General features: G+C 42.4%; 8 protein-coding genes across 8 annotated transcripts in view; 1 reads left to right on the plus strand and 7 right to left on the minus strand.

Annotated features, from left to right (window-relative positions):
* LOC126565809 (DNA ligase 1) overlaps positions 1–13,107 on the minus strand; it is a 390,847-nt gene that overhangs the window by 170,861 nt on the left and 206,879 nt on the right. The window lies entirely within an intron of this gene.
* Positions 1–13,107, plus strand: part of LOC126565015 (cyclin-H) — a 203,019-nt gene that overhangs the window by 127,375 nt on the left and 62,537 nt on the right. The window lies entirely within an intron of this gene.
* LOC126565077 (elongation factor Ts, mitochondrial) lies at positions 2,577–3,606 on the minus strand. The gene is made up of 2 exons (XM_050222214.1): positions 3,036–3,606; positions 2,577–2,962 (listed from the first exon to the last, which is right to left on the minus strand). Exons 1-2 carry the CDS (start codon positions 3,595–3,597, stop codon positions 2,577–2,579), a joined length of 948 nt encoding a protein of 315 aa, XP_050078171.1. The 5' UTR covers positions 3,598–3,606.
* LOC126560534 (uncharacterized) lies at positions 3,964–4,791 on the minus strand. Its single transcript, XM_050216492.1, has one exon. The coding sequence runs from the start codon at positions 4,789–4,791 to the stop codon at positions 3,964–3,966; it is 828 nt and encodes a 275-aa protein (XP_050072449.1).
* On the minus strand, positions 5,517–6,531 carry LOC126565219 (uncharacterized). Its single transcript, XM_050222374.1, has 3 exons — positions 6,492–6,531; positions 5,824–6,416; positions 5,517–5,748 (listed from the first exon to the last, which is right to left on the minus strand). Exons 1-3 carry the CDS (start codon positions 6,529–6,531, stop codon positions 5,539–5,541), a joined length of 843 nt encoding a protein of 280 aa, XP_050078331.1. The 3' UTR covers positions 5,517–5,538.
* Positions 7,520–8,197, minus strand: LOC126565436 (uncharacterized). Its single transcript, XM_050222618.1, has 2 exons — positions 7,721–8,197; positions 7,520–7,636 (listed from the first exon to the last, which is right to left on the minus strand). Exons 1-2 carry the CDS (start codon positions 8,195–8,197, stop codon positions 7,520–7,522), a joined length of 594 nt encoding a protein of 197 aa, XP_050078575.1.
* Positions 8,630–9,238, minus strand: LOC126560535 (uncharacterized). The gene is made up of 2 exons (XM_050216494.1): positions 8,876–9,238; positions 8,630–8,806 (listed from the first exon to the last, which is right to left on the minus strand). Exons 1-2 carry the CDS (start codon positions 9,221–9,223, stop codon positions 8,630–8,632), a joined length of 525 nt encoding a protein of 174 aa, XP_050072451.1. The 5' UTR covers positions 9,224–9,238.
* LOC126560536 (ninjurin-B-like) lies at positions 9,491–12,525 on the minus strand. The gene is made up of 3 exons (XM_050216495.1): positions 12,506–12,525; positions 9,692–10,178; positions 9,491–9,624 (listed from the first exon to the last, which is right to left on the minus strand). The coding sequence occupies exons 1-3, from the start codon at positions 12,523–12,525 to the stop codon at positions 9,502–9,504; spliced, it is 630 nt and encodes a 209-aa protein (XP_050072452.1). The 3' UTR covers positions 9,491–9,501.

Below are 13,107 nucleotides of genomic sequence, written 5' to 3' on the forward strand. Positions count from 1 at the left end.
AGAGAAGTGTATGTGTTGGCGAGGGCTTGTTAACTTCAAGGCAAATTAGCCGCAATGCCTACACCCACAACGCAGGGAACGTACGAGGAGTAGGGAAGAACGCATAGGAAGGGGAGAGGGAAGTTATTGTTGGATTGCATTCCGTCCATCACCACCGGAAAGCCACCAGGGAGGGAAGTTCTTTATGCTTTGCTGTACCGAAAGTATCTGGGCTTGGCCTACGGGCGGACCTCCGGACCGATCCGGACTCACTGGCTAGAGATGACAACGGAATCAACGGAACAATAGGTAGATGGCCGTGGTGAATTCGGAAAAGCGCACACACATTCGACACTTCCTCTCTCCTCTCGCGGGGGTTTGGCCGTGGTTAATGTTGGTCTGATTTTGTGTGCTTATGGTACCACTAGTGCTGCAGTGCTGCAGTTTGGAGCTTGTAGAGAGAAACACGAGATGAACTAAGCGTTGGTTTGACTATAGCAATAATACATTAATCTTCTACGGCACACTAACTGTCACACTAAATTTATCAAACAATTATTTTCCTGTTGTCACTAACAAGTTACCCAAACAGTGGATTAGAAATCCTACACTGATGGGAATAGTTATACAAATGTCACTATTACTATTTCCAATAACTCGGTTTGTAATTCTTGAGTAAAAAAACAAAATACGCTCAGGATTGTTTTACACTTTGTCTTAAATATCACCAAGAACTTGAGGATCAGCTGCTATTTCATCTTAGTCACATAATTGGAACAGGTACTGCGATATAATATTATACAGCACATTAATTTGGTCTCTTCGATCGATGATGCGTTCACTAGGCGTCAGACAGAGAATCCTTTCATCGGGTAATCTTCATCTGATCTAGGATATTTTTCACTATTCAGATGGATTCAACGTTCAACGTTGCACAAAGAATAAGCCTTAATTAGCACAGTTGAAGGATCAGAATATGACCCTTAATAATTTTTGTTTTGACTTTCTTTACAAATGGGAAAATGTTGTAAAACTCAAAACAGATCTCACTATTTCGAAATTATCCGCTTAGCCTCAGTTTAACTATAGTTTTTTTTTACTATTTTGAGTATAAGCTGCTTAAATATTTTTTTAAAACGAGACACACCCATTAAGATAGACTTTTAGGTAGATCGTTAATATTCAGAATTTTTCATTTTTTTCAAAGAAATACATATATTCTTACTCTTTTTCACATCAATATTTTCTGAGGAACATAAACTATTACTGATTTAATTGACGACTTATAAGCGCATATCACTTTTCACTATTGATAATATTATTTAGCACAATTTTTTGTAATAAATTCGTAACTGTTTAGATACACTTAACGCACAATTTTATTCAATGAACACAATAAGTATTTTTACTATTGTTATTAGTACTGCACGCACTTGTTTACCAGGGAAACGAGCGTTCTATTCAACTGGTGTCCGTAGCTGTTTTTGCATCACAACACGGTATAGATCGAATCGATTAAGATCGATCATCAAATCGATCGATTAACGTGTGACAAACGTGTGTGGTTTTCTTGCTTTCTGTAACGATGTAACCGATTATCCATCGGGGGATTCACTTACAACTAAAAAGATTGTCCTAGAACTGTAAACCAAAACTCGCACGAACAGCACCAAAACCTCGCACGATATCGGCCGGAATCTGGTTGAGCACTAAATGCATGATAATATGATTAGCAAAGATGGGGTTCGCGAGAAACCGTTGACTGGTAACAAAAAACTCGCTCTGAAATTGCGTAAATGAAGTAGAAAAGAGAGTAGTTTAGTTCTGGTTTTTTTCTTGCAATCCCTCATACGTGCAATGATCACTCCGTTTTTCTCCTAAAACATTTACGCGCCTCGCTGGAGTGTCCGATTTGGCGAGATTCCTACACCAATCGGCGATGCGCTTTTTATCATTGGCATGCGTTCCCTGCGGCGATGCATTGCTTGTGGTGTTTTCCAACCCTTCATGCTCGATGCATACATTTATCACATTCCATATGCATATTACGGTTTGTGTTAACGGGGGGAGTTTAAAAGCTGTCCGTCTGTGAACAGTGGCAGTGTGCTTACCGGACCATGGCTCCGGTGCTATTTGCGTATGCGAATATCCGCGAAACGGGTGGGATGTATTTTTTTGTCTTCACCCGGTGCTGTATGGGTCTTCATCATGTCCGTTGGGTTGAGTTTGATGTTTTATTTGAAGCGTACCTAAGTGTATAATCGTTTCGCTGGAACTAGGGATACAACCCACGTAGAAGAGTATCTGTTAGGACAGATATTTAGCAAGCATTTTTTCCTAAAATTAACATAACGATAGGCGTTAATTATTGCCTTTTCAAACAACACCAATGTTTTACAAAACGACTCACCGTAACATTGGACAATTTTCATTACAATGCTGCAAGGTCGGTCAAAGAACCCCAAAAGCCCCAAAGGAAGTAAAATTATGTCATCGCGCAATTGGAATCGGACCATTAACATGGGGAAACACTTATTCGATTTTATTAACGACTAGCCGGATGTGTAACACGTACCCCTGTGTGCTGCCGGACTCTACTAGTTCGTTGCGGCACGAACGTTTTGCTCCTCGGGCTTACTTTTTTCACCACATTCAAAGCGCTGGAAGTCGACTATCTGCAAACGATTCGCTTCCAGGACTTCCCCAACGGTGTAGGTCGGATCGACCAGATATTCCTGATGTATCAGACAAGTTTCATCGTCTTTATCGGCGGCCGGTTCATCCTTGCCCGGTTCACCGATACGTTCGGGCTTCATGCCCACAATATGTTGGCACACCTTTCGGGCGATCTGGGCCGGACTCAGCCCACCTTCGCCTTCCTGTACCGTGGAATGTGCGGATTTAAATGCTACCAAGCTACCGTATTTGCCGATCAGTGGTACGTCGTGTGGGATTTCTTCGTTTGGTGCGGGATGAACGTAACCTTTTGAAAATTGCAATTTAAAAATTATGTATTAGCATTTCATTTCCCAAAACCCCGATGACGAATATCTCACCAGTTAGTTGTATGCTCTCGGGTGCCTTAAAGCAAATGGCCCGATTGAGCGATGCATTCTCCCCAACCGTACCGATCATCAGTGCCAAATGATCGCCCAACGATTTCCCATCCTCCAGCACAATCTGCTTCAGCGCTTCACTGTTTAGGCCCACCTTGGTAAGGTTTGCGTCCGCCTCAACGTGCTCCAGATGCTGCACACAGGCAGCGGACGCTACCTGTACGAACCGTTGGAAGCTGGCATTTCTAGCGACGAAATCTGTCTCACAGTTTACCTCAACCATGGCGCCAACGTTTCGCTGTACCAGCACACCGATCAAACCCTGGGCCGTGTTGCGCCCTTCGAGCTTTGTTGCCTTTGACCAGCCCATCGCTTGTGCCTGCTCTTTAAGCCACAGTTCCGCCTTCGCTAGGTCGTTGTTGTGGAGCTCGAGTGCTTTCTTGCAGTTGGCAAAGGTGTAGCCGGTCTTTTTGCGCAGGGTTGCGAGGGCACTCTTTTCGGCCGTTGCGTACAACCGAATTCCAGTCGCAGGGATAAACCGGGGCAGATGTTTGAACAGCATTGTGTAAAGGATTTGCTGAAATATAAATTTTTATTATTTTAGATTAAGTATTACGTTTCGATGCCTTATTCTCAGCTCTTATGGAGCTTATTTTGTACATTTTTCTCAAGGCATTTTGTACTCCGCAAAAATACATGGCGCGTTGGAGATATTATTGCGTTTTTTTCTATTTGTATTACTTACGGATTTTATTCATGATAGTAACACAGATATTGTTATCGGTCCAAGGAAAACACATAAATGAAGAATAAACTATGATAAGAGAAATCAAATGTCACAGAAAAGCTTAGAAAATAGTTTAGGTATCTCTTAAAACCTGGCCTTAATGCGGAATGCTCGCTTAATAACGGATAATTTAAATTGCTTTTAAGTGTTTCCGGCAGTCTCATCTTCCTCTACCAGATAATCGAAAATTTCGGCCAACCCTCCCGCATACATCAAACGCTCGTTTCGTGTCCAGTTGCTAGTGTTTGGCTGGAAGTTCATCACTTCCGTCAACAGCCGTTCGAATCCGTTCAGTTCGGCTTCCATTATTCGTTCCTCTTCTTCCGTTATTGGAGCTTCATAATCATCAGTTGGATTGGGCGAAAGTAGACCAGGACTTTCGTCATCCGTTGCCCCCGTGCTGGCTCTATTCCCCCGGTGTATATTCACATTGGACCAGATATAATTATGCATCGCTTGGATCAGCTCATCTACACCCGTTGCTTCTCCAACACCGGCTACCTCCTCTTCCGCATCTTCCACGCTCGGTTCGAGCTCTATCACGTCCAGCATGGTACACTGACTCTTAGCCTCACTGTACGTAATCCCATCGGCACTGCTTTCCTGCAGTGTCGAGCAGAGCAATATTCCGAACTCAATCTCGTTCTGCTGGACAAAGGTGCCGAACACTGGAAGCTGCTCGAGAAACTTACGATCCTTTGCATCGAAGTAGATCAGCATTCCTTCCGTCCGTTTCAGTATTGCGCTCGAAACTGTGGCCAGCTCGGTGGAACCGTGTGCATACAGTATCACCTTGGTATCGTAATACTTTGTGTGTATTTGATACGTGTAACCGATACATTCTGGTACCGTATCAGTACTGAGTTTGATCTGATCCTGGCTGTTCGGCAGCTTGCGGATCCGTTCGATAATACTTTCCGGTTTGACGGACTCATCCGTCGAGAGGACAAGCACTATCGGTTCACCCATGCTATCGTGTGTGAGCTAGGAGAGCGATCTTTCAGCGCCTGTTTACATTCGGTTCCGTGCTGTTAAAACACTGTCCGTCCACGCAATCTGAAACAGATCGGACCGGAATTAGTGAGTCTCCTGAGCGATTGCACCAAGTTACGCAAAACAAATGTACACTTTTGTTAGGTCAGGCCGCTCGTTGAGCACGTTGACTTGCGTCGTTTGCCGCATGCAGTTCGGCGCTAGGTTACATCACGCTGTGGTAAGGGATTGTGCGTATCGGCTGTTTTGCAATAATATATCCAACGCGATGCCATTTTCAACGTACAATACGGTTGTGTTATGCACTGGTGATGCATATTTTAGAATGTTTTCACTTACCTTTTGCGGTTAATGTGGAGAAAAAGGAGGAAATGCGTTGAATGTTTACGAAATGTTCGATTCCGTTGTTTTTTTCTTTCGGTATCTGCTGTGGTTGTCACTTACGACGTTTCAGTTGACGGTTGATTTTGTTGCACATTTGTAGGGTTCTGGTTTGAATTGTTGTTTATTTGAAAAAGCAGTTTGTATAATCAACAAAATTAAGAGCTGCGAAATGTATTTCTTATGTTATTCTCAGCAAACCAAGCGATAATACTGAAAATTACTTTATTTGTAACAAAACTGGTAATAACGTGAAAAAATAATAACGAAACAATAATTTCATTGTGTTGTAAAACGACTCCAGTGCCAAGGACGTGGTGGTTCTTCCGTGCTTGCTGCGTTCTATGTTCCGCCAAGTGCTGTATCGGTGATATTAACATTGGTCAGCAGACCGACCATGCTGCCGGAAGAGGCAACGATAGCATTGGGAGGTTGTTCGGCAACAACCAGCGATGCTACAAGGATGTTTATCATCGTAATGATCGCTACACCGATCGACGTTACGATCTTCACCCGCTGCCGTTTCGGATCATCGCGCTGAGGTTTGGTGAGCTAGTTGTACAATTGTTCATTATTATACAGAATATTGCGTAGATAGCAAAGGTTTCGCTCTTTCACGCCACTTACCGAAACTACGATCATAGTAATTGCGACCAGCATTTGCAGTACCAGCGACATTATAACGAACGTTATGCACGCGACGTACGTCTTGGAACCTTGGTTGTAGGTGATGAGCAATCGCAGCTGATTCGCATTCGCCGTCAGAAGCGAAATGTCCATTGCACTTTCCGCGATACTTTTCGAAATATCGTACGACGGTGTAATGGAAGACACGCGACGGCCACTGTCGGTTTGGTAGATACCGGTAATGGTGATCGGTTTCGGTGGAAGTGGTGGTGGAGTTGGTGTAACAGCCGGTGTCGATGCGTTTCGTGAGGAACGAAGGATTAGAGCTGACGAAGCATCCGGATTGAGGCTCGTGGAGGTATCGGGAGCTCCATCGGGATTAAGCTCCAATTTTCCACCCGATAGATTAAGATCGCTTTTGCTCCTCCCGAATGGTGGATTCGTACGGGTGATGTTGTGCCTGTAGTGTCCACCGACCACCTCCGGGGGTAGTACTGCGTTGTGACGATACACAACGGGTAGATTGATTGAATGTTCTTTGCCACGATCGCTCATTGCATCGATCAGGAATGGAATCGTACCGAGACTACAACCTGCGCGAGGAAGAAATGGAAAACTTTTCTTAGCAAAATGTCTGATGGGTGGTAACCGATACTGATTAGAACTACCGTTGATTAACCGGACAAGTGTGCTGGGCTTTACTTCCATAAAAATCCTTAAGTACTCCTTCACCAAGTCACAAAGCCGTTCCGATCCTTACTGTACGCCGTACCGGAACGAACTGCACAGTAAGCGGTAGACGTTGAGTTATGATAACTGCAACGCTCGGACATGCATAGCCGAGCCCACGGATTGGAGATTTAATTTACTCAATCAATGTGCGAATCGAACCGAATGCGGAAGTCTGGTTGCGATAAAACTTGATCAGGTGAATCATCCTTTAATCTGCTGTATTGTCCGTATAGGATAGTTTGGAACTGTGGGAGGTCGTTGTGTATGATTATTTTCGTGTAAAAGCTCGCTGTGTCCTCCGGGAGAAGTCTTCTTCTAAGGTCATGCCGGACTTGCCTTGCCCTTGTAAGACTTGCTGATAAACAGCGTATAGTTGGATAGTCAGTCCTCGCACTACGAGGGAACGGTCCGAATTGGAATTGAACATCGGCCCTGCCATCTTTCGGTCTTTTGGATTTAAAATAGGCAAAAATTAATAATTATCTCCGATTCCTGATTAATCTTTATGTAAATTTTATTGGATAAAAGGTGGATCAAAATTGTAATTTTAATTTGTTTGCAAACTATAAATAATTTTATATTTATTTTTTATAATTTTATTTTATTAACGTCGAAAGATATGTCGTCGGTAAAATTCAATTCTAGATATTTTGACGCATGTGTGTGATATTGCTATTCCATTAAAGGATTATGCTTCTTAAGCCAATGCCACATTTGGAATATCTGAAATAATTAAACGACAATAGATTTAGATTGTTGTAAATTTTTCTAAAACATTTATTGAGCACAAGTTATAGGGAGACTTTTCTAACAATACTTTCTTAACGTATCCGAACATAACAATCAAAATCAACATTTTATTAACAAAGTTTTATATAAAAATGTGAAAATATAATAAATTTTTACGACAGTTATTATGTTTCAGAACAATACGGCACTGGACCGTCATAATCAACTGTAAATATTATGTTTCAAGCAAAACATTCAGCATCGTTACGACGACCAAATTCACCAGCGCAATTACGGTAGCAGCAATGCAGGCCAGGGTTCGCAGCAGTGGCCAACGCTGAATGGTGTACGTCTGCAAGAAACAGAGACACGATAGAAATGCGATTGGGAATGCTCTTGATTGTTTCTCTCCCCTTTCACCTACTAAACTACTAACCGACATCATCAGCATGGCAACGCAGTTAAGAATTTGAAGTATCAGCGACACTACCAGCAGCGCAAAGATGGCCTGATACGAGACCGTTTCCTGTCGCTCCGTGTTGGTGGTGCTCAGCAGCCGCAGCTGATTCGAGTTGGCGGCCAGAAAAGCAATGTTGAGCGCATTTTCCAACACCGATCGTCGCACATCGTATCCTCCAGTACCATTTCGATCCGATCCATTCACCACACGATCTGCCACATAGTTTGGTGTCGTTTCGTTGTTCTCCCAATCGTTCTCCTGGTATGGTTGGATACGGGTTGCATCTTGATTGAAGATCACCGGATTGCAGAACACTTTCGACTGTTTCTCACTGCCGGTGAAAATACGCACACCCCGATTCCCGGCATGTTCGACCCGTTGGTGTGGTTGATCGTAGCGCGTTATACGTTCCCCGCGCGTTGGACTGTTTCTGGACGGTTCGGGTCTGGTCATGATGTGCGCACACACACACACACACACACTCTCTATCGTCGATGTGTAGTTGCGAAATGGAGCGAAATCGCGGTACGCATCCGTGATAACGAGTCGATGGTCGAGAAACGTCTGAAAATCGAACCATAAATGCAGAGTGCTATTATAGCGCGTTAAGCCAAGGGCAGGTGCAGACTGGCCACTAAGACGTACCATGTGCGAAGGTTGGACTACATGCCGTACATACACGGTCGGGGGTGTGATGTTCTAGCCCTGCTGCTTAACCAAGCGTTACCTATCCGAACATCGTTTCCGGATGGAAGTACGAGCAACAGTAACGTTCGGATGAGAACTTGAACAACTAGCTGATAAGTAAGAGTTGAAAGAAAAACTTTGTCAAATAATGCTTAAAGCTTTATTAAAAAAAAATCTCCAAAGTCTAGATATAAAGATCTAAATACTATTTTGTCCTTGTTGATCAGCAAAGCGTCGATACAGCTCGCCAAAATCGATTCGCGAGTGTTCCACGTTGATCATGAAAGGAATCAAAAGATTTACGAGCGAAATGATGATTGCACCCGTCACGGCGAATGCTTTCATCTTTGCGTATCGACTGGGATCATTAACTTGCTGTGAAGACAAAGTTTTCAAAGAAAGCGTTAGTAATGCTTTTGATACTCCATCTTTTGCGCTACGTACCGTGATCGTTACGATGGAAATAGCGACCAAAATCTGCAATACGATCGAAATAGTTACCAGCACTTCGCTCGCTATGAACGATTCCGTCTCCTTAAAGCTAACCAGAAGCCTTAGCAGATTACTATTCGATGCGAGGAATGAGACACTGAGCGCTATCTCAACGACGCACCGGAAGAAATCGTACCCATTGTAGCTGAGTGCGAGATAGTACTCGGAGGCGGCACTGTCGTACGTCGATTCTTCCGACATCGTGCGGGTTGAGGCGTGTCCTGCTGGAATACCATCTTCGGCCTGATTGCTGGAAGTGTTATCGGTATGCTTCATTCTGTAAATCGTGGAGCTGGTCATCGCTGTCGGACGAAGTTTACGGATGAGGTTCCGGTTGTGGAATGAATCGACCACATTGAACCGCGCAGTCGGTTTTGTCGGTAAAATCAGTAAAACGCTACTCGTGCGTGCAACAGAACACTAATTAACGGTAAAGGAAGTGACCTTAAAGCTAGTGTGGAAATGAATCACATTAAGCATTAGCGCGCCTAGAACGCTTATAGCTTCTAGTATTCTGTGTGTGGCTTAAGTCGTTCACAACGGCTTAACCATTGCTGGAGTCAGGTCGTCGATGGGTACTACTTGTCGGTGATCACTAGCGAAGCCACCAGTATATTTATTACCGTGATGATAGACACCATAATGGAGGTGCACACTTTAAGCTGATATATCCGATGACTTTGTTTGGATCTTGGGTAGCTCTGAAGAAGAGAAATTATTCTTTTTTTATATATAGAAATAATATCAAACATTGACTGTTTATCGTACCTTCACAATGATAACACCGCTTGCCACAAATATCTGCAACACTAGCGAGGTAATGACCAGCACTATGCACGCCACGTACGTGTGTGACTTCTCGTTGTATGTCATCAGCAAACGCAGCTGGTTGGCGTTCGCTGTTAGGAGCGAAATGTCCATGGCACTTTCCGCGATACCCTTGTGTATATCGTACGATTGGGTCTGGCTGGAGCGTGTCTTACGTCTACCGTCCACCTCGGACAAACTGCCCGTACCATCCTCCACGTAGTGCAGCTCGAGCGGTTCCATCGAACGCATTTCGATGTGGTCTTTCGCGTGCTCTCCGGCCTGATCGATTGCCGTCATCTCGAGCAAGCTTTCGTTAGTATTTTCTGCTGACGTTTCATCGATCGGTGGTAGTGTTAGTGCGTTCGTGCGAGTAGTATCTGTCATACTTATCGATAACGATCGATCGACAGGGGTTGATCGAGCAATCACTTTGAGCGATTTTTTTCTTCAAAAAGTGGATTGAAGAGTGATCACTAAACAATTACACCGCTATTTTTGTTTTTATTAAAAGCAATAAATTGTACCACTTTCTCGCTCGCTCCACAGTTCACTTCAAACTTGCACCAGTAATCTCACACAGCTCATACGATCGCGCTTGTTGCACCCGTGAGAAATAGCACAGCACATTCCTTTTAGACGATTATCATTCGGAGACTCGATCTTATTGCACTTCCACGCACCAGCAGCACACATCGATGTAACGCACTTCCGATTCGCGACACAGCTATTGCTCGACTGTGCAATAGGAAAGAAAAATTGTCGCACGGGGAGTAGCACCATCGTAGCAGGAAGCAGCTAGCAGAATCAAACCAAAACCCGGCTCTTCGCTGCCAATGATAACGTTCTGTTTGGGGGGAGTTTTTTTTTTTGTAATTGCCATTAACATGGTTTGACTAACCGATTTGCTCTTATTCGGGCTCGCAATGCAACGAATATCAACATATGCTTTGGTGGACTGCGCGGCGTTGCGGTTGCGGTTACGGGCAGATTACACAGCTTTGTTGCTTCCATCACTTTCGATTTGATTGTAAAGCCGATTGCGTATGATCTTCCACATTCGCACAAATATCTTTAGCACTAGTAGTAGCGTAAGAATCGTTTATAGTAGTAGTGGTGACACACGAGGACACACCGAGGTTTGTTAGTAAACTAGTAAAAGGTTCCTTACACGCACAAGATCAGAACACAACTGAGCAGGCCAGGCTGATAGTCAACTTGGAACGTACAGAAAGTGGAGCAAAAAGCAGTTTGCTGTAGAATAGACATTACTTGAGGCTTTTTTTGCTGCATTGGAAATAAAGCATCCGGTGGGATTGTAATCATTTGATGCAACCACGCTGCTCCGCATGCACAATGCGTATCTCTCGTGCCAGGAGGGAATGGGAGCACCCGCCAATGATGATGGTGGTTGAGCGTTTGTTCTCGTCAGGGAAGAACGATTGTCTGGTATTTTATGTACGGTGCTCTTGCTTCGTCTCTGACGTCATCGATCGATCACGTTTAAGCGTGTGAGGATTGTTTTCTAACGGTTATTGGAAGTAACATTACATATCTTCCACTGGATTATATTTGGTTAATTCACAACATTTTTTTTTGTCATGAAAATTGGATGTAGTCATTTATTAAATATTTAGTCCAAGTAGATTTTTATATGCAATAATAAGATCTCTGTGTAGCTTTGGAGTAGCATTGATTTTGCACTCAAATAAGAGTTCGAAACTGAAGATGTACAGTACTGAACTGATTAATTATACGCTTTCGTTATTAGTATTATACACTAATAACGAAGGCGTATGATTAATTTAAATTTAAATACCCAACCATAAGTATAATGACCCGTCGATTTAACAAATATTCATCGTTTTTCGGCTATAACTTGACTATCAGTACCTAAGGGACGGGATAATGGAGTAATTTCTCTGAAAATAAGAATATACTCATAGAAAATAATATTATTAGTAACTCTAATATTCTCTCGTTAAGCCTGCTTGGCGGTCGGGTAATTAATAATTAATATTTTATGAACAAGAATTCATGAATAGTTAATAATTAATGTTGTTTGAACATTGTAAAGCCCTTGAGACGAGCAATATGTAATTAAATAATAATAAATTACAAATAACAAAAAAAAAATAATAAAAAAGTATTTGCGACAAAACAATCTTCAAAAAAAATTGTTGCCCTATTATTGGACCAAAATTAGAAACATTGAAGACGTGAAGATTATGGTTAGCTTTTTGTGCAGGAGTAATGGATAAAATAAATCATACATAAGATTTCCTGATCAGAAATCATGTTCATCTCAACTCTCAGATTATGTTTTAAAACACTCAGTATTTAGTATGATCACTCTTTGCGTTTAGAACCATTTCCAATCATCAGTGCATACTTTCAGCTCGCTTCTGGATGCAGCATCGATATTCTTTTACGGTGTTTGAATGGCTCTAAAAAAGACGTTTTTGTTCGAAAGCGAGCGATGAAGTGTTCTCTGGATTGTGCAAATTACACCACCAATTGTTAAGTGGGTTTGAATCTAGTATCTAGTGAGTATTCGAGCAATTTGAATTGGTAGGATATAAAAAGTACATTTGTTTTTACACTGTAGATTTCAGTCGTTGTCCTGTTGAAAAATTTAATTCGTTTCCAGGTCAGTTTTTCAAAAGTTAAGCTTTCGAAATTTTCTTTCCATAAATCAGTACACGGATCAGTATTGATCATTCCCTTCACCTGCACCAAGCTTCCAACTACAGTCCATTCAAATGATGCCTGTACCTGAATGTTTCCTCATCCATGCTTCACCGTTTTTTAAATAAATGGTTCTTTTAGTGCACCCGTTCTACGATAAATCCTGGACGTTGGTATCGTAACAATTTTTTTTTTACCATTTTCTTCATAGTTACTAAAACTATTATGGAAATAACTTTGAAAATGGGAACCAAAAAGCACTAAAATTAAACCTCTTGTTTATGGACGTCGAAGCCCCATTCGAACGAGATCATGACATCTTCACCGGTGATGTTTTAGTTGACGAAGCCTTTTTAAAGTAGGACACTCCTCAGGCTCTAGAAAAACAACCTATTTTGGGAAGACAACATCATTGGCGCAAGTACGATCGGTTTAACATTTAGTACATCAATCAATAATTGCCGATTCTACTGGTACTGCGTTTCTTAATGTCTTGAATTTCTGGATTATTCATTGATTGGATGATTGATTAATTGGATTCTTATTCTTGGATTTTCTCTCAATGTTTTATTAACTTGTCCATGCTGACGCCAAATTTACTGCTGTAGAGCATGGTTTAATTGCTCAAATGCCCATGATTTATTCAAAGGTATCTAAGAGTGTGCCGTAACATGAGTATCTAACATGTG

This window comes from Anopheles maculipalpis, chromosome 3RL (assembly GCF_943734695.1).
Source record: "Anopheles maculipalpis chromosome 3RL, idAnoMacuDA_375_x, whole genome shotgun sequence".
Taxonomy (NCBI): domain Eukaryota; kingdom Metazoa; phylum Arthropoda; class Insecta; order Diptera; family Culicidae; genus Anopheles; species Anopheles maculipalpis.